Below are 24548 nucleotides of genomic sequence, written 5' to 3' on the forward strand. Positions count from 1 at the left end.
CTTAATGATATGTTAAACACATTCTGTGTGTAGGAATTTAAAATAGGGGTAAATTAAAAACAATCTGTACAGTGTTTGCAACATTAAACTGATAATTAAACAGACTCCATCCCACAACTGCAATATAATTGTAGTGGTTTTTACAGACCAGTAGATGGCCTCTAGTTACGCAGACGCGTCCTCGTGCTTTTGACTGAAAAGGTTACGCAAGAGGTAGTGTGGGTTGATATAAAACCACAATATATTTAAACGAAATATAAATTATATAAACTCAATAGATTTAGTGTAGCCTATTTAGTCATTTGTGTAGTTTACAATGCGCAAAAAAACAGAAAGGGGACACGGAGATCCAGTCAACAGTGTTGAAAGTCAAAAATGTTCACTTGTAAAAACGACAGAGTACCACAAAATATGTTAAAGGTAAGGATAAAAAATTCTACTGTGGGCAGAAAGTTTTGATCCTTCAGCTTAAATCATTAATGGGCTGCCAAACAGCGGCTCTTCATTGGGAGGAGGAGTTATTTATTGGCAGAATTCCCTCTCATCTCACACTCACACCGCCCCACAGTGTTATCGCTCCCGTTCCTGCATCCAGAAGAGTCTTTCTGTTTTCACTCCTCACGCGTTTCAACATGGACTTAGTAAATTTTCTGCTTTCTATTGCAGTCACCGCCTGCACAGTGAAAGGTATGTCTGCATGCATTTCATTTGGCTAATTAACTCTATCGCGCGCCATGCATGTTAAAAATAACAATTATTGTTTAAATGATTAGGAGTAATAGAATTTTTGTGTGTGTGTTATTGAACGAGACGTGTTAATGTGCGTTCAACCTTGCTCCGCTGTGGATTGATTTTAGCGGTTCCCTAGCTGAGATTGCAGACCTGTTGTGCCAAACACTGAGTTTCAGACACTTTTGGTCTAGATGCCTTAGCAATCATATGAAAGTGTTGTGTGTGTGTGTGTGTGTGCGTGTGCGTGTGTGTGTGCGTGCGTGTGTGTGCAAATGATTCGGTGTGACTGTAGTTATAGTCATCATTATTAGTATTTGATATTAAGTGTGTTTTTCATGGGTTCAGAAGCTATGACGTAATATTACTATACTAAAGTAAGGTCCGATATGCAGCTTGCAGAGAACAAACATGTTATAATGTCTTATACTACATGTTACGTGTGGCTGATTTGTCTGTCAGCTCTGAACTTTCTTTTGCTGTTGAACTGTGTGGTTTCTCGTGATGTAACTAGAAAAAATATTATGCAAAATGAATAAAAAGAGCTGCAAGATCACGGCATTTCTAATATTGTGGTTTATGAGTGATAAAGAGATTGGGGCAAACAGTGACTGGACAGATGCTTCTATGTTTAAAAAAACAAAACAGAATAACAGTCTTTTTTCTTTCACAAGATATTGCCATCCTGGCTCTGGTCCTTCTACGGGGAAATAAGCAAACCGTGCAAAATCTTCAATGCTTTATGTTTTATTTTAATTGAATACTGCTTCTCATCGGTTTTACTCAAATCTGATCTGAGTCTGAATATTTTAATTGAGGCAATTCATTTAATAATAATCACTGACTGGGGCTCTTTAGTCTGCACTTTACAGGCAGGGGTTAATGAAGGTTTCTTTGAGAGCGAAGCAAGTGTTGTTGGTGTGTGTGCATACGGTGCATGCACATATAAATGTCAGGGCATGTGTGGAGTACTTATAGGCCCTGTCCAGCCCTTTGATATTACTAAGGCTGATAAATTTGATTAAGAGGTTGAGAGACTTTCCTTCTCCCTTTTATGGCTCCAAGCTCATTTCTCGTGGACCCGCTGTGGTTTTTCGGACAGCATGGTACTGGGGTGTATAACAGTATGTGGACAATACAACACATTAATGTCACCTTGCATTGAAATTTGATTACGGTGAGATCAGGAGTGGGGGGATATCCACTTGGGATATGGACAAAGACAAGCTTTCAGCTAACCTTTTTTTTAATGAAAGAAGTGGATGCAACAGAGAACAGAGGAATAGGGATATGCAGATAGACAGTATGCTCTGTGCCAATCCATCAGGATAATGTGCTTCTCATAGGAGGTTTAGGAAAACTGGGCCATTAGTGAAGTGAAGAAATGCTGCCAAAAACGCTCCATAACTCAGGAGAGGAACTAAGAGTGTGTTAAAATGAGGGACGGGTCTGATTTGAGATTGGGAGATGAATCATGTCCAAATATGGCATTTGAAAGATTGCCATGTCTGGGCTGCATTTGTTTCACCACCCCAGGTAATGTTGATAACTCCAACACCAACTTTAGTTGCATTAAATCAATTGCAAAATTATTCTAAAGTGCGAGATTTACAACTTGAATGAAGCAGGAGGTGGATCAGCACCACGCAGTGAGACTGACCCAGAACCGAAGTGGAGTAGTAGTGAGTGGCTGCAAAAGGGGAAGATGTAAAAGGCTGCAGGAGAGTGGAGAGGCTGAGTTAAATTCAATTAGCTGTCTCAGTCTCATCCACAAATATATGTAAACTTCACTTCAAATAAATTGTTTTATTGATCATTTGAGCCACGGCAGCATTGCGTATCTAAGGGCAGTGGTTGTGTGTCAGTCTTGTCACACCAGTCCAGACTAGAAGATGTCAACAGCTGTTGGATGGATTGTCCCGTAGATCAGTGCAGACGTTCTTCTTCTTCTTCCATGTGAAGGTACAGTGTAGCAGTGTTACTTGGTGGGGCTCTTTCTCATTACAGTTGTGTGCGCGTGTGTGTAGGGTGGAGGCAACTCAGTGTGTAAAGTAGAAAAGAAAGCTACAGACAGGCTGTAGGTCATGTTTTTATTTATTTACTTCTTTTTTGTCAGCCACATTAGAGTTTATAATGTTTAATAAATGAACATGACTTTTGTGCATTTCACATTGCACGGGATCCTTATTTCAGTTTGCACAATACGCAAAGAAGTGTGTACTTGATGTTTGATATAAATTAGCGTCGCTGTCTGAACTTCAGCATATTAGAAATATCACTGTTTTTACTCAGGTTTTAGTAACATCTAAAAAAATAAAACTTCATATTCTACGATGTAAAATACTGCATAGTGAATTGTTTTGCAATATGGCTGCTGGAAGTTAAGGAATGATTTGATGTGACTAACAATGTCTTTCTTGCTTATAATTATAATTTATTTTACTTATTAATTGTTCGTTGGAGTCCTGGTTACCTGTTTCTCTTTTTTTCTGTAGTTTCTCATCAAGGGCCAAACCAGCGCAGACTGTATAGTGACCTGATGAATGGATACAACCCACTAGTGAGACCAGTCCAGAATGACTCTCAGAGTCTCATTGTTTCCTTCGGCCTCACCCTCATGCAAATAATGGATGTGGTGCGTAAATGATTGCCCATTAAACACAGCTGTTTATACATACTACATAGTAGTCTACTACATATACTGTACATGCCAGTAAAGTGATACGTCATGCATGGTTATGTAAGCAATTTTCATATATTTAAAGATGACAGACCTGATCCCCATCATTGAAGCCACTATTCCAAAAACAGCAAGCTCCCAAGTTTAGTGCATACTGATGCAGCAGTTTTGATTTTGCCACAGTCTACAAACATTGTTTTCTCTAGTGTGAGTGAGGCATTATAAAAGGTTTAAAAACTGACGCCTCTGTGGATCTGTACATTTCTAGTAGTGTGATTTCCCATTTATGAAGCATACACTTCATTTAAAAAAAATCAAAAAGAAAAAAGTAAAATAAATGTACTTAATTACAAACATGAATAATTCTGTTTTTCTAACAGGATGAGAAGAACCAGGTTTTAACAACCAACATTTGGCTACAGCTGGTAAGTATAATTTATGTAAAGTCACAGAAAAGCTGAGTTGCGAAGCTTTACGGCCGCACTTACACACATCATGCATTTTAATCATAGAGCCATCTGTTTTATATAAATCCTCTCAGTTAACTCTAAGACCATTTTCACCCTAAGTGTTACATTGTACCTTTACTTTTGGCATTTAATCTGGTATTTAGTTTATGCAAACATGTACCACAAAGAGATTTATCATATTGTGAGCATGTGATGAAATGAATTGTGTAACTCACGCATAGTGCTACCCAGACTTTCTATTCGTCTTCCTCATGGGCAGTACAGCACTTTGTCCTTCATGCAGTGAGATGAAGTGTATTAACGCAGATGCTTTATTACAGCTTGTCCATACAGTGACAATAGATCCCTGTTGCTGCATCGTCAGCAGCTCTACTAAGGCTGAACCAAGGCTGTTTGGTCTGTTTTAAATCATTCTGGGGCATCGCAGCGGGAGTTTTGTTCACTCTCTCTCCTTCTGCTCCCTGCAAAATTCATTTTAGCTCTTCGGCACATGATCGCGCCGACAGCATCCACAGTGTACTTTGTTTTAGCATCAATCCAGCATCTGTTGGATTATTTTACTTGCGTAGGTTTTGAGAAAAGTAAAAGGGGAAAAAAGGAAAATGCCATAAAGATGCATACAAGATGTATACATTGCTACATATACGACTTTGAAATACTGAGAAGGATTCTTTAAGATTACATGTTGAAACATTAAATGTGATCGACCCTTCTAGTGCCCTCCATCAGTGCCACTGGGTAATTGTACTATAAATCTTACAATGCCCAACAAACTGGATGACCTCTTCGATACACAAGTATTTTGATTATTAAGCACGATTATGCCCTCATACTCTTGTGCAGTGCTGTGTTTCATGTAATACCAGCTGTCTTAAGACACAGGGCTGCATTTAAGCCTGCAGGCAGAAGTTGGCATGAGACATGGACAAATTTGCATAGTCGTTTACACATACTAATAAAGCACAAAACGGAGAGTAGAGTTACGTCTGGTCATTTTAAGGCCAGTTATTTTTCAAATGAAATAATAGATCAGCAAGTTTTGTAGATGTTAAATGAATGAAAGACTTGTTGTAAAGATTAAAAAGTAGGTGGAAAGTTTCTTGTTAAACAGTGATGCAAATTAAAGAGGGTTCCCTGGCTGTGGAAATGCCATTTTCCAAAATCACCATGTGAGATGCACAGGCAATTATATCCTTCCTCAGTTTGTTTTCCTTTGCCTTTATCATTAACTGACCTTTATGGTTCATTATACTGGGAACTTGAACATGGCACTTTGAGTTAATTAAAAGTGAATTATAGATTGGATTAGAAAACTCCTTATGAAAGCCATGTAATCAAGAGAAGTGTCTTCACAGTATGTGTTCATACATATCACCACGGCTGTGGACCTGGAGTTGGAGTTTTGTATTCAGTGAAATATTCACCTTTCTATTCATATTTATATTTTAAAAGAAATTCTGGAGCTTCATTTTAAACATTATGTGTAATCAGTACCTTCATTTATCCTCAGGGATAGATGCCATTCACAGTGTGTTTTTTTTTTTTGCCTGTCCCGTTTGGCTCTTTTGCCATCAGAATTATTGTCTAAAGGCAAAGAAAGATGCCCAACGGATTTACTTTACCAAATTGACCATCCCAGCCTTCCCATAATGGTCCATTTGATTCACCTTTTATTGTTTATTTTATTTTCACTTGCTGAATACGGGACAGACTTGACTGGAGGAAAGAAGGGGAGAAAGAAAGAAGGACGGAGAAACCGCTGAGAAGAGGGACGGGGGAGAAGGGCAAAAAACAAAAACCAACAGAACGGGCAGAGAAAAAAAAATACATATATCAATCACCTGGATCACCTGCTGAGAAAGAAAAAAGAAAACAAGCAGAAGAGAACAAGAGTAATAGAATAAACAACATCACAATGATATATGGGAATATGACAGTAAATACTAAATGTTAAACATTATTGTGCAGCACATAAGATCAACAGAACACAGTGTGCTTTGAGGTAGGAGCCAAAAAGGGTGTAGTTTGTGGGTGTGATCACCCGTGTGTACACCTGTGAGCATGGACGCGCTTGTTTTTTTAAAAGGTTCCTTCATGTGATGATCTGCTAGAGGGTGTGGGGGGGCCACAGCCCCGTCCTCCAGGGCATGAAGCAGGTATGGAGGAGATCAAAACTCCAGACATCCAGAGGCCCCCAGAACACAAGAGACCAAGGAAGACCAACAGAGGGGCAGCCGCGCCACTGTCCCGGAAAGAGCTGAGGAGAGTCCCAGATGAGGGCTCACTCAGCAGCCGCGGAGCAGAAGCCAGGGGGGGTTGCAGTGATGTGCCCGTGAGCTCCGCCGGCAGCCAGCTGCGCCTGAGTGACCGAGCCCCAGGCCGAGAGGCCGGGGGCACCCCACCTCCGAAGTGGTCCGAGCGAGCCCCAGGCTCCAGGCCCCGATAAACGGCCGCCAAGGAGTGAGCCGGTGTGTACCTGGACGCCCATCCCCAGACACAAAGAACCACCAACACACCGACACCTGAGGGAGTCCGCCACTGGCAGGGGAAGTGGTGGTAGGGGGAGATAGGCCTCCAAACCTTGGAGGGCCTGAGATGTCCCCAGAGAGGTGGCGCCTGACACCCAACCTGACATATAGACACAGACATACAGGCACACACAGATACAAACATCCATTCCCACCCTCATGCTCTCATATGCACTTACTCCACACTTCACAGTGTGTTTTAAGAAAATAATCTGTAATACAAAAGTCATTCTTGTGCCTTATATTGTTTTGTCCCGTTACATTTGAACCCAGGGCTGTGTAACCCACAGTTTGGCTTTAGATTATCAGATTTTTCAGAAACATCTGGAATTCATACTACTTAAACTATATGCTGCCATTAAAGGAAAGGATATTCCAAAATTCAGGCGCATTTTTCTAGTGCAAAATATGTTTTATCTGAAAAGGGAATGAACATTAATTAATTTGACCGCTTAGTTCCACTTAGTTAGGGTCAGATTTAGTACAGACTCGGTTTTGTTTTGCAGTTCCTGCTGTTCCTGCAGTTCCAGGCAGACAATCAAATAAACTAAAGATGTAAAACCACGTGTGCACAGATAAGAGCCAGATGCATATGAATGATAAAGCAAAGGCATAAACTTCTAACATTACTATGCACGCCGCTTCACTTGTTCCACATGTTTTCATGTTACAGCCTTTTTCCAAAATGGATCAGATTCATTTTTCACCTCACAATTCTACACACCATACCTCATAATGACAAGTGGAAGAAAGCTTAAAATTCTCACAAATTTATTAAAAAATCTATTAAAAAAAACGGTCTAAATTTCTTAAAAAACTAAAAATATATTATAAAAATGCTAAATGCTTGTTGAAGCACCTTTGAAAAAAAATTAACATGAAATAAATGAAAGCCATCATATTCACAAGATGAAAAATATTGACAATTTTCAGTTAGAAATGGAGTAAAAGGAATCAAATGCTTATTAATTACTAAGCTATTTAGCTCATCATATTTATCCATTTTAATTATACATTCTGATATTTACATATATACTGTCTATAAATGAATAGACACTGTATCTCCTACAGTGTGTAAACCAAGTATCCACTAAGTACCAAAGTTTAGTTTAAATGTTTAACAGCCTGCCTCACCCATATACAGCATCACCTTCTGCATAATCCTGGAGTCTTTCAGCCTCTGTAGTCACATATAATAGACATTGCAGTAAAGACCAACACAACTGTAAACTCATATTTTCAGCCTGGCCAAGGCACCATCACCATCACCATAACCACGTTAAATCTCAGGCCAGGTCTGATGTCACAGAAAGCAGGTATTAAGAGCCCTTTAAACAGTACTTGTGCTTATTATAACTGAAATATAATAATCTTCTGACATTTTGGGTTGAAATGTCTCAACAGCTACAAGCTGGAACTGTAATCATCCTCTGAGTTTTCCAATTATGTCGACATTTCAAATGTGCTTAGCAGCATTTTTTCTGAACAGAAAACCTTCACATACATTTATTTTGGCTTTTATAGTAACTGTCACTGCTACGAGGAAACCGTGTTAAATCCCCGAGCCTCTAAAAAGGCTTAATAAGCCCATAGGCCTTTAAATGTATTAAAAATAAGTAAGTGGAATGTGAAAGTCAAGGTGTCAAATGTGTTTGCATTTTGCAGTACTGGACTGACTATTACCTCCAGTGGAATCCATTGGATTATCCAGGTGTGTCCAATGTGAGATTTCCTGACCATCTCATTTGGAAACCAGACATTCTGCTGTATAACAGGTAGGCACTGATCTGCTGGGTTGTAAACTGTAGTTGTACATGGTGTTAGATTTGTGCCTGATTTAGACCTCTGCAGCAAATCTACATCATAACTTACAACATAGAGGGAAGCTACTTTTAACCCGTACGCTTCCATGAAATTCAGTCTCTACAGACTCCATCGACCTGAAGAGTAGTTACATTTCTCTGGATGTGCACGTCAGGTTAGTGGAAGATTACCGTGTATGGTTAAAAGGGGTTTCTGGTTACAATATAGATTCCCCAAGAAGCCTAAGTAAGTATTAGTGTGCATGCATTTTCTTCTACATAACGCACAGGGATCTCAGAGGGATGTGATGCATTTTTAGATTTTGGTGCTCCAGAGGTTAAACAAGGTTGTTTGCAGTCACGCTGTCTGTGATACACTAAAGACCAAATATTGTAAACAATATCTTGTGGTTTAAAAATGGCGAATAAAGAAAACTGTTGTGCCTCATCCTCTACTATATTCGTTTTGAAGGATGTGATGTACAGGAGATACAAAATCCAATGAATACTGTATAATCTTTAGCATATCTTTGGTATGAACAAAATGTTAATATAGTTACCTGTAAAATTTTGTAATTATTGGATGCCACAGGCATTATTATGACTGTCTTGCTGAGACAGACAAGCAGAGAATTTAAAGATACATGCAGCTCGGTCCTTGTCCTTTTCTGTTTTTTGTTTTTGTAATTGTAACTCTGTATACCAACACAGTTGATTTTAAATCGAATGATACGCGATTGAATTGAGGAAAACAGAGTGTCTCATTAACTGTTTAGGAGTTATAGCTTTTTAAATGAATGGCCATTTTCAGAAACTCAAAATTAATTGGGCAAACTGACATCATTTTAAATTCAGGATGGTTTTAAATACCTGGATGAAAATCCTCTACAGTCATTAAAGTCCAGAACACATAGACATCAGCACTTGATATTTCCTTCCCTTGATAGGCTCTGCCTGATTTTTACTGCAGCCACCGGCTGTTGTGGGTCTGTCTGATGTCAGTGTTGTCTTAAGTAACTAAAAGGCATGCTGTGCTGGGTTGAGATCAGGTGATGGGCTTTGCTATTAAACTATATCCCTTTTCTTTGCAATGAGAAACTCAGCTTAAATACATCTGTTATAAAAATGCAGTCCAATGCCATTTTTGAAGTTTTCGCTGTCACAGTCATTCTGAGGTCAAAAACAAAATAAAGGCTAACTAAAATACACACAAATATATTTTTTAGTTAGTTAGTTAGTTAGTATTTGTGTGTATTTTGGCTTTATCCACTGTAACATATATTCTTATGTGCAATACACATTTTACTGTGCAATATACATCTTAATAACGTGTGATATTTTTCCGTGCCACAGTCATTTAGTGTAAGTGCAATACAGAAACTACTGTTTTATACTTGAAATTATTTGACATATTCTTTCTTTCTTATCTTCATTTTTTCCCCTCTGGCTCTAAGCTCTGCACAAGATTTCCTGAGTACCCACACCCAGTGTATGTGTACAAATGGCAAATAAAAGATTTTAACTTTATCTTCTTATCTTATTGGTAGGTTGGTTACACAGCTGGGATATTACACTTCAAGGATAGGGGAGCTGTGCACTTTAAGTAAAAAGCTAGAAAAGCACTTTGCAATAAATCATTTAGACAAATTAATAAAATTGTATAGAAATGGTAGGAAGAGCATTTCATTATATGTCCCAAATGAAATAAAGCTATAGCGATCACCATTAATCAATCTCTAGAACATCTGAACAAAATACATTAAAGGTACCTTACTCCCCTGGCAGCTAATAAGAGAGAGAGAGCATTGTACTTCATATGAATGTCATTTTCTTTATTCAACTTTAGCTCAACCGTGCCCCAGCCTTTGGGAATTTATTTAGGTGGAGTGCATTGTGGGTAGCAGGGTAACAACTAAATACTCATCTCCTGGGAAGGTTTGCATGAGATGTGACTCCTTGTTTGTTGTGTATCTGCAGAAATAATGACTTAGAGAATTATTTATATATTCCTACCACAACTGCCCCTCCTCGCTTGGTAACTTCCACTGAAATAATACTGGTGGCAAATAACTCAACATTAAATGCTGGAATTGTTCCATGTTGTCTACAGTGCGGACGAAAGGTTCGATGCTACGTTCCGTACCAACATTTTGGTCAACTCCTCGGGCACCTGTTCCTACCTACCTCCAGGTAAAAGCCATATCTTAGTCACTGACACATATTGACTGGGGAAAAAGACATTTTTACCTTCGCAGCAACACTTCCATCCATCCATCCATCTTCATCCGCTTTATCCGAGACCGGGTCGTGGGGGCAGCAGCCTAAGCAAAGAGGCCCAGACCTCCCTCTCCCCAGCCACCTCCTCCAGCATATCCGGGGGAACACCAAGGCGTTCCCAGGCCAGCCGAGAGATATAATCTCTCCAGCGTGTCCTGGGTCTGCCCCGGGGCCTCCTCCCGGTGGGACATGCCTGGAACACCTCACCCAGGAGGCGCCCAGGGGGCATCCTTGTCAGATGCCCGAACCACCTCAGCTGGCTCCTTTCGATGTGGAGCAGCAACACTTACTGTATGAAATATGAAAACAAAAACGATAACAAATGATATGTGGAAACAACCCACAGAGGTGGCCTGTCCTGTCAGGAGCAGACATTAGCTGGGTACATTTAAAATAAATACATGGCTCCTGAATCTTCTGACCCATTCATCTGTATGTTAAAGCATTAATTGTTACACCTTACTCTAGATCCAGTCCAAGTGTTTTACCTCTGTCCCGGCTCATGTGTGGGTAATGCTTTCTATACAGCAGTAGAGTAAGCACAAAGTGGTCCATAGGCTCTACATATCATCCAAAAAAACAAAAAAACATTTCCCTGTGCGAGTCTTCAGTGAAGTGTGTATTAGAATGATGCATCATGTTACATAAGCCTCCTGTGGGTGCAGTTTAAACATAAATGCAACACACATAATGTGTTGTATACAGGGAGTGCAGAATTATTAGGCAAGTTGTATTTTTGAGGAATAATTTTATTATTGAACAACAACCATGTTCTCAATGAACCCAAAAACTCATTAATATCAAAGCTGAATGTTTTTGGAAGTAGTTTTTAGTTTGTTTTTAGTTTTAGCTATTTTAGGGGGATATCTGTGTGTGCAGGTGACTATTACTGTGCATAATTATTAGACAACTTAACAAAAAACAAATATATACCCATTTCAATTATTTATTTTTACCAGTGAAACCAATATAACATCTCCACATTCACAAATATACATTTCTGACATTCAAAAACAAAACAACAACAAATCAGCGACCAATATAGCCACCTTTCTTTGCAAGGACACTCAAAAGCCTGCCATCCATGGATTCTGTCAGTGTTTTGATCTGTTCACCATCAACATTGCGTGCAGCAGCAACCACAGCCTCCCAGACACTGTTCAGAGAGGTGTACTGTTTTCCCTCCTTGTAAATCTCACATTTGATGATGGACCACAGGTTCTCAATGGGGTTCAGATCAGGTGAACAAGGTGGCCATGTCATTAGTTTTTCTTCTTTTATACCCTTTCTTGCCAGCCACGCTGTGGAGTACTTGGACGCGTGTGATGGAGCATTGTCCTGCATGAAAATCATGTTTTTCTTGAAGGATGCAGACTTCTTCCTGTACCACTGCTTGAAGAAGGTGTCTTCCAGAAACTGGCAGTAGGACTGGGAGTTGAGCTTGACTCCATCCTCAACCCGAAAAGGCCCCACAAGCTCATCTTTGATGATACCAGCCCAAACCAGTACTTCACCTCCACCTTGCTGGCGTCTGAGTTGGACTGGAGCTCTCTGCCCTTTACCAATCCAGCCACGGGCCCATCAAGACTCACTCTCATTTCATCAGTCCATAAAACCTTAGAAAAATCAGTCTTGAGATATTTCTTGGCCCAGTCTTGACGTTTCAGCTTGTGTGTCTTGTTCAGTGGTGGTCGTCTTTCAGCCTTTCTTACCTTGGCCATGTCTCTGAGTATTGCACACCTTGTGCTTTTGGGCACTCCAGTGATGTTGCAGCTCTGAAATATGGCCAAACTGGTGGCAAGTGGCATCTTGGCAGCTGCACGCTTGACTTTTCTCAGTTCATGGGCAGTTATTTGGCGCCTTGGTTTTTCCACACACTTCTTGCGACGCTGTTGACTATTTTGAATGAAACGCTTGATTGTTCGATGATCATGCTTCAGAAGCTTTGCAATTTTGAGACTGCTGCATCCCTCTGCAAGATATCTCACTATTTTTGACTTTTCTGAGCCTGTCAAGTCCTTCTTTTGACCCATTTTGCCAAAGGAAAGGACGTTGCCTAATAATTATGCACACCTGATATAGGGTGTTGATGTCATTAGACCACACCCCTTCTCATTACAGAGTTGCACATCACCTAATATGCTTAATTGGTAGCAGGCTTTCGAGCCTATACAGCTTGGAGTAAGACAACATGCATGAAGAGGATGATGTGGACAAAATACTCATTTGCCTAATAATTCTGCACTCCCTGTATAAACACAGGTAGTAAGAATGATGTCCTAATAAAACCTTTTGTCAAACACAGTTACAGAACAGAACAGGCCAATGTTTAGAGGCTGCAGATAACCACTCGATCACATTTCAAGACTTGAAGAGTCTTTTGTGACTAAAAACCTACATGTAATGGCAAAAAATTAACTGACATTTTATATGATGCTAAAAAAGAAAATACCCGTGCTATATTTGTTGTTTGTGTGACTAAAATCCAAACCTTTGAAAATGTTTCATTATTCTTTAATTATCAAAATACATCTGCTTTACACTCGTCCTCAGAGGACAGCGACTCGCTGCCATTAATGTGCATCTACACCCCCATGAGTATTACTGTAGAGGTACTCGTCACTTCTCTCTGTAGCGACAAGTACCCGACTTTAATAATTCAGAGCAGTGAACAAATGTGGGTCTGGTGTGGCTTTGCAAATATATGAAATTTTAACCCTGGAGGGCTTTTGGAATACTTGTACATAATAATTATGATAGTATATCATTATTTGACATAAAGAACAAGAAGTCTCATTATTTTTTCATATTGGCTTTGTAATGAACTCAAATTATTTTTGCAGTATTCACAATAAAATCTGAGAGAGTGGATGACTGTCTTTGATTCATAAATTACTTTAAGTTGAATTATTTTCTACAAAAAGAGGTTTTAGTTGGTTATGAACTGAAACAAACCTGTTATTATTATTATTATTATTATTATTATACCGAGCAGATTCTTACCATTGTGCAGTAACATGACAAACTATGACTTGGGGATAGCAGATGCTAATGAGCTCTCATAAGCTGCAGCTTTGAATTGATTTCCTGAACTTAATGCCCCACAGATGTATTTTAATATGTTAGGTTTTTAGCTTCTTCTTCTTCTTTTTTTTTTTTTTTGTCTTTTCTATGACGTGTTACATGAGAAGATTAGTATTGCTAAGTATGAAATATGAGCCAGGAGCTCTCGACTTAGGCTAGCATAAAAATGTGGTTTTTCATTTAGCAAGTCTGGTCACATGTTTAACTGTGTTATTACTCTTTTCATCTCATTCTTGCAAAGAAAGTGTCATCTTCTAATGTTTTTCTTAGAGCAGAATGACATTTTTTTTTTCCAAATCCACCTGGTTCTGAGACACCATTCACATTTTGATGCTATATATTAGGCATGTTAAACTCAATTTACATTGCAGGTCACATACTAATCTTATGTGGCCCAGACATCCTGTCAATGTACAGAAATGTAACTACATATTTATTCAATGAGATATCTTAACATAAGAAAAAAAATGCAATTTCACCAGTTTGTCTCAGTTTTTCTACACGATAAAGACACGCTGCTGTTGTAAAAGAAAGAAATGTCTCATTTAATTGCTCTGGTGTAGTATGAATGTCCATGAGGGAGGTCTTTATCCGTAGGAAAAGCTGTCGAACTTGTGAAAATGCAGTTTAAAAGTTGAAATTTACGTCCTCTTTCACATTTTCCAAAGCCATACTGTGGGACGGATTGGAGTTTTTGCTGGGCTGATTCTTGCCCACGGGCCTTATGTTTTTATATATATAAATCTCTCTCTAAAACCATCAGTGCATATGCACACACACGCCTACCAATCATAAAGTTAAAACCGACTGCTTAAATATTGCAAAGGTTATCGCTGACCCATCATAGGGTAAGTAAGAAAGTAAAGTTTCTTTATATAGCACTGTACAACCATTTACACACAATAAATATCAAAAGAGAACCACAAATAAAGATAAAAACCTAAATAACAAAAGTATGACAAGGTGTCCCTCTGTACCCACGAGTGGAGGTCAGCCCCTATGCCCATCAGGGGAAGAAGTCACCAAAAAGTCACAAGCTACAAGCTTTCGTTGCTTTCTTTAGACAAAGGAAAATATGATGTGAAGTGACACAGTGTAACTGGCTAAAAAAAATGGCTAAAAATAATAGTGTAATTATTTACATCACCTGTGGTTTCAATGACATGGCTGATCACTCTACATATGCAGTATAAGCATGGATTCAAGGGAGCACACTGAAACAGAGTGCCTTCCTGTCATAGCTGGTGATTACTGCTCTCCCTGCCAAGCTCTTCCCCTTTTTCCTTACCCAGCAAAAGTGCTGGCTGGCTTTCCCTTAGCATCTTTAATCAATACAGCTTGATCACTAGATTTATTCTGGATTGATTACTTCTGTCTCAAGAAAATTGCCTCTCAACTTTTCTCCAAATGATTCCTCATTGGATGCCTTATTGGTACCAAATAATCATTTCATGCTTGAGTTGAACACAACTGCATTATGTGGATAAAACTGTATGCAGATTGGACAAATCATTTGAATTTCCAGACATTTGTCTTTGTGACTGAGGTTCATTACAGTAAATCGGACTCATTCTTCAGTATTGTCTATATTCATTTCATATTCACGTTTGCCACCTTAATGCCGCTAGCAGAGGCATTGTTTACTGCCAGTGTCTTCTATATTTCTTAAATATGGATGAAAATAGTTTGGTGGCTGCCTGTCCTGAAGAATCACCCTCCACTTTCATCGCATTGTCATATTGGATTTTGTACTCTTTCTCAGATGGATGGCACTTTGACTTCACATCTCCTCAGAGTAAAACTCTTTGCTGCCTCTCTTTTTCATTTTTCAGTTTCTCTCTGCTTCCTATATACCAGAGTAATCGAGTGTGCTCTCTAACTAAGCTTGGAATATTCATGTGTCCGTTTCTATCTACAGGTGAAGTACAATATGTATGAAAGCAAGTCTTTCGGCATCTTTCAGTGTTTCTCACCACAACAGGGATTTTCAAGAGCACCTGCCACATCGATGTGCGTTGGTTCCCGTTTGATGTCCAAAGATGTGACCTGAAGTTTGGTTCCTGGACATACGGGGGTTGGTCTCTGGACTTAAAGGTGATGGATGCAGATATCAGCAATTACATTGCCAACGGAGAGTGGGATCTTGTTGGTAAGTAAGGTTGTCAGTAAAATCATTGAAAATATTTTGCTCTAATCTTTCTCTCCAACTTTCTGTAACCCGTCGGACCACAGTAAATGTGTGCCTTGTTTTGAATCAGAGGTTCCAGGACAAAGGAATGAGCATTTCTACGGCTGTTGTGAGGAACCGTACCCTGACGTCACCTTCACCGTGGTGATGCGCAGACGGACGCTCTACTATGGCCTCAATCTTCTCATCCCATGCGTCCTGATCTCTACTCTGGCCCTGCTTGTCTTCCTCCTGCCTGCTGACTCTGGAGAGAAAATCTCCCTGGGTAAAACCAGCTTCATTCAAAAAAAAAAAAAAAAAGTTCAGTTTGACAGCAATTTTTTGTAACACCAGTTTGTAAGAACTGTAATCTCAAGACTTCAATTGCAAAGTTAAGAACCTGCATTATAGATGGAAACCCATCAAAAGTTAGCAAGCAATGGATGGCCATGATACGCTAATGGGAGTCCACATATTAAGAAACTAGCAGGTACGTGGCAACCAGAGGTCATAAAAATTGAATTACATCCAGCTACTTCAGGCAACACCAGGCAAAATAAATTTCTGATAGTAGAAAAAGGTGTGTCCCATCTTTTCTCAACCCTCAGATGAGTGATTTAAGCAACTACCACAGTTGCCTACATTACAGGGTTACCTAGGTAACCGGAGCCTGGAATGTCCACTAGCAACAAACCACAAGCGACAAAGACTATGTGAAAGTCCCTTTACTGTGCTCACATTACTGAAACCACCATGCATTTTTGGTTATATTGTTGGATACCTGACACACAGTCAGATCCATTTCCTTGTGCTTTTCACCCCTCAGCCTGAAAAGCTATTTGGGTATTTTGTCAATGCAATAACTCAGGAATGAGGGTATGTGAGATTTTCAAATTGATACAAATGGTACATCTACTAAAAATCTCAGATGAGTTTGAATCTCATTGAATCTTATACCTTCACCTCAAGATAGAAGGTCAAGTTGTTGTTTTTTAAAATCTTTTGAACACAGGAACTCAGAAAGATGTCAACTAGGATTTTCAAATTTATACCAAAGGTGCATTTGCTAGGAGGCCGAAGGATAGCACTGGTGGCAGAATTTTAGAGCAACCACAGAAAAACAACATATTAACTAAGTGGACAGTTTACAGCGAAGACATTTCTTGACTTCTTACCACTGTTTTCTCAGCTGCTATATGTGCTAAAGACAATCGTGAGGTTAGTATTAAATAATAAAGTTGGGGAAACAATGTGATGCCATTATTTTAAACCAAAACTCTTTGTCTGCAATATGTTCTTTAAGCAGCAAGTTAATGCATATCACCTCAGTATCACAACCATACTGATAAGTCTGTTAACCAATATTGAAAGCTTTAATCGCACTCTGTGAACACATAGCTAGCGCCAAATGTGGTTCTACTTTTTTTAGACACAATCTACCTAAAGATGTGGCTCTGAATTAAAAATGCAGATAGTTTAGAAACCAGGAACTTCCAAGTTGCACATTTCAGAATGTCACTAATTGCAGTAGTGCTTTTGCAATTAGTGAAAAGATAAAATATTTTCTCCGCCACGCTGAGAAAATTAAAACTTTAAGTTTCTGAGCTACCAAGCAAAGTTACTATGAGTTGAAGACATAACCTTAATTGTAATAGAGTCGAATACAATAATAACCCAGAGCATCAATTCACATTGAGAACAATAAACCCTGTATATGTTTAAACTCACTGTATCAGCATTGTCATTGTGAGCTTGCCAATGTTGTTATTTCACTCAAATTACAACTCTAGCAAAGCTACTGATATAGACTCCTTTTTAATATGAATTGATTTGGGATATCACTCTCAGTTGGAATGCATTTTGTTAGTGCAGAAATCCTTGTGCCAATCAAGCCATACGCTACATTATTTTTAAGCTGTCGTATCACCGAACACTAAACTAAAATTCCATTAGCTTCATTTTTTTTTCAAGATGAAATCGAGATCCATTCTCTTCTGATGAGCTCATCTGGGCAGCTAATTTTGCTGTGGTGCAATATTCCAGATTTATATCCTGCGTGACTCTAAAGCAGCCGTCTGTAATATGCGTTTGTTGCCAGAACCATAAGACGTTATCAATTTAAATTGGGGTTTCAGAGGCATGTCTGCACCTCTGCTACTTAGAGTGTACCTTTCAGACATTGTTTCACCTTTGATACTTCAATTGCCGTGGCATCTTTTTCAGTTAGACTTTAGAGTTTAGGTGTTCTGTTTAGGTCCTGAGTGACCCCAGTATTGTTTCTGCACATCCACCAACCTATTTCTGAACACTGACTTTTCTCGATGATGTGTTCCATCCTCAGGTTACAACGGTAATTCTGTTAAAACATTTTCAATTTTGTTCTTTTGCAAGTCCTTCCAAGAAGCTTCAATGTCACAATTATTGTAAAAAAAATCAAATGTTCCTAAACCCCCATGCTACAGAAAGTTTGATCATTTTGTAAACGACCTTATGCTAACGTGACTGTGATCTTTGTGATAACTATGATATGAAAAATGAAGCAAAATGGCCAAGAATTAATGAGATCATAACCAGGTTACATCATTTGCAGCCCAAGTAGTTTTGACACGCAGTCAAACCTTCTTTCATTATTCTTTAATTTTTCTCCATCTTAGACAACTTCAAAACCACTGCTTACCCATATTCTCTTGGGTAATCAGTGGTTTTATGAAAACCAATGGCTTTCCAGCAATCCTATTGCTCCGTGGCTTTATGAAGTGACCTAATTATAACCACAGATTGACGAACAGAATTGTCAGAAGACCTTTGAAAACCTTTAATCTTATCGCAGTTGTCAGAGTTGCCTGAGTGTTTCATTCATTCATTATAAATGCTTTATATAGACAGTATCTGAGGTGTGTGTACTGCATGTTTCAGTAGAGGCTATTAATTTATGTAGTTTCTGCCTTTTTCAAATGATTAGAGTCCTGTGTTGCAGCTGGATTCCTTCATTAACCAAATGATGCCTAATGTGTGGGCTCACTGTGTGCATTTTCATCTGTATGTTGCTTTTTATGTTTTCAAAGCTTATAGAGGAAAGAGAAATGAGGATTGGGTGTGTGAAGATATAAGTTTCTATGATAGTATGAATTCTTCTTTAACACAAAATTTATTTAAAATTGTTTATGTATAAAAAATTTATATCACTTCAATGTCTCATAGCTTCTTCTCAATCTATGTGTGTGCTGACTATGTCATAAAAACCACTGTAAATGAAATCAGTATATCTAGTTACCCAACTCAACGTCAGCATTTTTAAGAATGGCGAACACAGAGTGAGAAATGTGTTTTAATGCCAGCATTTATTGCCTGGTTTAATTTCAGTTAAATTGAGCTGCCATAAGAAGTGTGATTTGTGATATTATAAATGGATCAACAGGAACATTATAGTGCATTTAATGGTAAGATGAAAATTTAAGGAAAAACAACAAAATAGCCAAATAAAATGAAACTAGTTATTTTTTGAATGTTTGAATAGCTAACTGTTTGATATTATGCTATTTAAACTACAGTATGACATTTTTAAGAAAGATTATTGTGTATGTAGTTATGCAAAGAAGAGAGCACAACCCATGATTCATTGCATGACCCAGTTTGGGCTGCTGAACTGATGGCCTCACATCACTGTGCTTGACTCTAGAATACTTGTACATAGAGGAATATATGGTCGATAGTGTGCCCAGGTCCTGTGGCTGCAAAAAACACAGTGCTTGACAGTTGAAATGAGGTGTTTGTGTCAATATGCTGTGTTTGTTTTTCACCGTAGATGGCACTATGGTCAGTTTCCACTTTGGTGTCATCTGTTTAAAGGACATTGTTCCAGAAGTCTTGTAGTTTGTTCAGAAACTTTGAAACCTGAAGCTGTGCTGCCATATAGAAAGAAGAGACTTTCTCCTAGTTATCCTTCCAAGCCACCTATACTTGTTCATTCTTTTCCTATTTGTCATATTTAACACAGTAACTGAGGCTTGTAGTGTGTGTGATGTAGCTCCTGGTTTTTTGCAGTTTCTCTGAGTACTGCATGGTCTGACCCTGGGATGAGTTTGCTGGGCTGTCCACACATAAGTTTGTGTTAAATGGACTGGTTCTTATACAGCGCTTTTTTAGCCTACCTGAACACAACTTTATACAACTTGGCTCATTCACCCATTCATACAGTTTTCCACGTAAGTGCTTTCTATCTAACATTCACACATATTTCTACGTTGACAGATGCATCAGAGAGCAGCTTGGGGTCAGTATCTCGTCCAAGGGTGCAGGCTGGAAAAACCACTAACCTTCCAATTAGTAGATGACACGCTCTACCTGCTAAACCACAGCCACACCAAACACACCTGAGATACCTAAAACACCTGAAGGCTCCAGACCAGCAAACTACCAAAACCTCTGTTTTATAGATGAGCTCACACTTGTTAACAATAGATTAATCAAGTACATTAACGGCATCTGGCTGCTACTTATTTGATCCTCATTCCTGTGTCACTGGCCTGGTCTTTTTCCCTATCTAAGAAATTCAAAAAATAACTTTTGAAGATGTTGAAGAACATTAATACTCTCCTCAGTCCTTCTCAGATTTAAATATTCTTCCCTGATCCAAAGAAAGGACTAAAGTAGCAGTTATGACAAACTCAAGCCGCTTTTAAAGTGTTTTTCAGAGGTATCAAACGCACATGGGCATGCATGGGGGAAGTTGTGAAGTTAGTCATTAGAGCCAGTGGTGAAGTGAAAATTTGTCTCCCCATAGCTAAAGATACGTGTTGCTCTTGCTTTTACCTTTTCAGGTCATCTTGTGACACAGTGAGGTTTGATCACTCCCGAATTTTGATTTACAGAGATTATATGTTTCAATTTTTCACATTTGACTACTGTGAATTAACCAGTTGCTGTGGAGTAGAATAAACTTTAAAACAAAGCAGAATTAGCAGACTAAAAGAGTATAAGGTGGCACAAATTCATGGAATAAATTGAATGGCTTTGTGCGAAATAGGAACAAAATGTGAATAATAGAATAAATCTGGGTACAAAGCAACTGCAAACACCTGAAAATGATAAAACAGTCATTTTAATGTTTAATACGTCTGCAACAGTATTTATTGCTATAATATTAGAGGGTCTTTGTGTCTGTTTGTGACATAACATCCAGCTTATGGTGATTTGTAGCTGATTGAAAGATCAAAAACATACGTGTGTGAATACTTTTGTTGAACTACGTTTTGTTGTCAGCTGATAACTGAGATTTGGTTTCCTCCCCAGGTATTACGGTCCTGCTCTCTCTGACTGTCTTTATGCTGCTAGTTGCAGAGATTATGCCTGCCACCTCAGACTCTGTGCCTTTAATAGGTAAGCCAGGCCAAAGTTAAAAGCAGTTCCTATGGATGTCAACTACTATCAGAGAGAAGCAAAGGGTGAAATTTTCTGTAGTCATTTTTCATCAGGGATTTCCTTATATCACAGTGTAGCCAAATTCAAGCAGCTACCCAGTATTTAGATTTCATTTTGGTTTAGGGATCTGAGTCAGTCTGTTTGAATCAGTGGAATGAAAGCACTTCTTCAGGCACATAAGTGAGCAGTAATGCTCAAGGGATGAAGACATATTTGCTGTCCTTAATGATCGGCCCGGCCTTTCTTCTTGTATGCATAACCTTGATGTTATCATCTAGTTTTCTCATTGTTTTTTACTACACAGTACTTCTTTCTGATCCATTCTGATTGCCGCCTGCATTTCTTTTTTATGCAGCCGAATATTTTGCCACTACAATGGTCATTGTCGGTCTCTCAGTGATTGCTACAGTTCTGGTCCTGCAATATCATCACCACGACCCTGATGGAGGCAAGATGCCAAAATGGGTGAGTGTTTTCTCAAACAGTAATAACTTTTTCGTGAATTTTACTGGCATTATTATTTATGTCGTTTCATTATAGACACACGCAAAAATATGGAATACATTAAAAACAAACTGTTGACAAACCTAAATAAAATGCACATTTTTAAGTAATGAATTGAAAAACAAATGCTAGATATAGCAAATATGACACTGATTAAACATATATATGCGAATTCATAAGGGCTAAAACTATATCAAATATAATATATGTAACAAATATAACATAAGTGTATGTAGTGTAAGTAATGTATGTAATTTGAAAGATATTTCAGAAACCTGGGAAAGAGGAACAGAATAATCTCTAACAGTTCAAAATTAAGGTTACTAAGAAACAGATTAGTAACATAATTGGATACAAATTCACAGTAATCATCTATAAAGGCCATGCTAGTGCTGAACAATATATAAATTCCACATATGCTGCCATCCAGATGACTTTATTCAGCAATCTACAATAACCTGCTTGCACTCAGGATTTGTCACATGGTGAAAATATTGCATTATCTGCACTATGAAATGAAAAATGTGAAAAATAAAGCCCAGAGGAGTTCAGCTGGAATCTTATATGAAGCAAGAATAGGAAAACATTTAGCTCTCAAAACTGCACTAATGGGCTCCTCAGTTCTCAAGCGCTTCAAAGAACAGGTGATGCAACACAGTGGTAAACAGTGAATCCACATTTAAAAACTTGTTGCTTGTATGGGCAGAGTTTTCAAAAGAAACTACAATTTTTCATTTTTAACATTTGATAAGTTATCTTTGTACTATTGTCAAAATACATATAGGGTTTAGATGATTTCCAAATTGTTGCATCATCCTGTTTTGTTTACATTTCATTCAGTTTCCCAATTTATTTGGAGCAACTGGTAATAACCTAATGAAAAGGTATGGAGCCAAAGAATGCAACAACATTAGTGGAGTGAACACCTGCATGTTTTATATACTCACAGTTCATTAGATATGTACGTTTTGAAGATGAAAAGGGGGTCCAACCCAGTACTAGCAATGTGTGGCTAATAAAGTGGCCAGTGAGTGTGTACTCAGTCCACTTTTTACTGTGATTTGTCAATTTGGGAAAAGTTAATATGACAAAGCGCTATTTGTATAGCGCTTTACTAGTCCCTAAGGACCCCAAAGCGCTTTACACAACAAGTAATCCACCCATTCACACACTGGTGATGGCAGCTACATTGTAGCCACAGCTGCCCTGGGGCGCACTGACAGAGGTGAGGCTGCCGGACACTGGCGCCACCGCGCCATCGAGCATCTCTGTAAATATTACTGTGTCTAACCCATACAAATGAGACTGATATTCTGCACTCATTCTTATTTCTTCAATGGCAGATTTAAAGTGAATTGCAGCCTTAATCCACTCTTTCATTCACCGTTTTATCTCAAAGACCCGTGTGATCCTCCTGCATTGGTGTGCCTGGTTCCTGCGTATGAGGCGTCCGGGTGAGGAGCGAGTGCGTTCAGCCTGTCACAACAAGCCTCGACGGAGCAGCCTGACCAGCATAGACCTCAACATGAGCACCTCAGCCTCCCAATGCACCAATGGCAACATGCTCTATGTCGGCGTGCGTGGCCTGGAGAGCATTCACTGCTCCACTGCTGCCACCTCGTCTGACTCCGGGGTCCTCTGCGGACGCCTGGTTGGACGGGCAGGCGAGGACGAGATGCTCATCCCAGCAGGTCAGGTCACCCCAGTTGGAAGCCTAGAATTAGAGATGGCCAAGATCCTGGATGAGGTGCGCTACATCGCGAAAAGGTTCCGCGACCAAGACGAGGGTGAGTCTGTGTGCAACGAGTGGAAATTCGCCGCCTCCGTTATCGATAGGCTTTGTCTCATGGCTTTCTCACTCTTCACTATCCTCTGCACTATTGGTATCCTCATGTCAGCACCCAACTTTGTAGAGGCAATTTCCAAAGACTTTTTCACTTAGTTGTTCCCAGGAAATAAATGATTCATCAAATATAAAAGCCTACACCAATCACTGTTCTCACAAAGTAACCATTTTCAAACACACGGGGTAGTCATTTGGATACACTTACCCATACTTAATCCAAAGTTAAATGTAGAATGTATGTGATACATAAACAGCTGAATATATGCATCACATTACATTATTGAAAACTAGCTTTTCTCTTTTCTATCACACAGCCTGGCTTCACACCCTGTACTGTATGATTCTCTAAACTGCATAGTATTGCTTCAATGATACAATTTGCTAACCTGGCAAGAATGCTGTTATTAGTTATGCTGTGTTACCTGTGTATTACTGTGCATTATAATGTTTCTGTAATGTGTAATGTGGTCCATATACATAACGGCTACTGTACCTTCTATTCAAATGTATTTCACTTAGCACATTTCTATATCATACATTACATTGTATTACAATCATAAGTAGAACCAAAAGCTTTGATTTAAATGTCTTCTTACTTGGTTTTACTTACTGTTTATATTTGTATGATTTGATCACTAAGAATTTCTCATAGTTCAAAATGTTGTATGTTTCATTTTTTATCAGTTACTTTCAATGGGTTGATTCTTGTCCACTTTGAAGATTCATAAATAAATTCATTCAATTCAAAAACAATCCCTTGTCAATGACAGATGCTCACATGGGACAACGGGAATAATGTCCTTTTTTACACTTTTTCAGTGTTTTTTTAAAAACCAAACACGTAAAGCAAATGTGGAGCTGTTTATGAAGCAAGAGTTTAACCTTCTGAAAACTAGACAGAGGTTCTAGCAGTAGGATAGTACGTGTCATCTTAAACCCCAGAATTCGTTTTTCACACGTCACAGCCAACAAACTCAAATGCACTACTCTCAATGAAGACGTTTTCTTGCAGTGAGGTCCGAGGCCTGGTGAAACAGGTG

The 24548-nt window shown here is 38.9% G+C and overlaps 1 protein-coding gene across 4 annotated transcripts in view; it reads left to right on the forward strand.

Moving 5' to 3' along the window:
• Positions 1–24261, forward strand: part of chrna7a (cholinergic receptor, nicotinic, alpha 7a (neuronal)) — a 26593-nt gene extending 2332 nt beyond the window's left edge. For 3 of the 4 annotated variants that reach the window (XM_076884648.1, XM_076884644.1, XM_076884646.1), the window contains exons 4-13: positions 667–687; positions 3225–3364; positions 3790–3834; positions 8073–8182; positions 10320–10399; positions 15552–15719; positions 15829–16023; positions 21030–21116; positions 21514–21623; positions 23062–24261. In XM_076884648.1, coding sequence (XP_076740763.1) covers positions 3269–3364; positions 3790–3834; positions 8073–8182; positions 10320–10399; positions 15552–15719; positions 15829–16023; positions 21030–21116; positions 21514–21623; positions 23062–23604 — 1434 coding nt within the window. In that variant the 5' untranslated portion in view covers positions 667–687; positions 3225–3268 and the 3' untranslated portion in view covers positions 23605–24261. Of the gene's footprint in view, positions 1–519; positions 688–3224; positions 3365–3789; positions 3835–8072; positions 8183–10319; positions 10400–15551; positions 15720–15828; positions 16024–21029; positions 21117–21513; positions 21624–23061 lie in introns of those variants that run through there. The other variant, XM_004557973.3, reaches the window with a different exon arrangement.
• The last annotated feature ends 287 nt before the right edge of the window (positions 24262–24548 follow it).

This window comes from Maylandia zebra, linkage group LG1, assembly GCF_041146795.1.
Source record: "Maylandia zebra isolate NMK-2024a linkage group LG1, Mzebra_GT3a, whole genome shotgun sequence".
Lineage (NCBI taxonomy): Eukaryota > Metazoa > Chordata > Actinopteri > Cichliformes > Cichlidae > Maylandia > Maylandia zebra.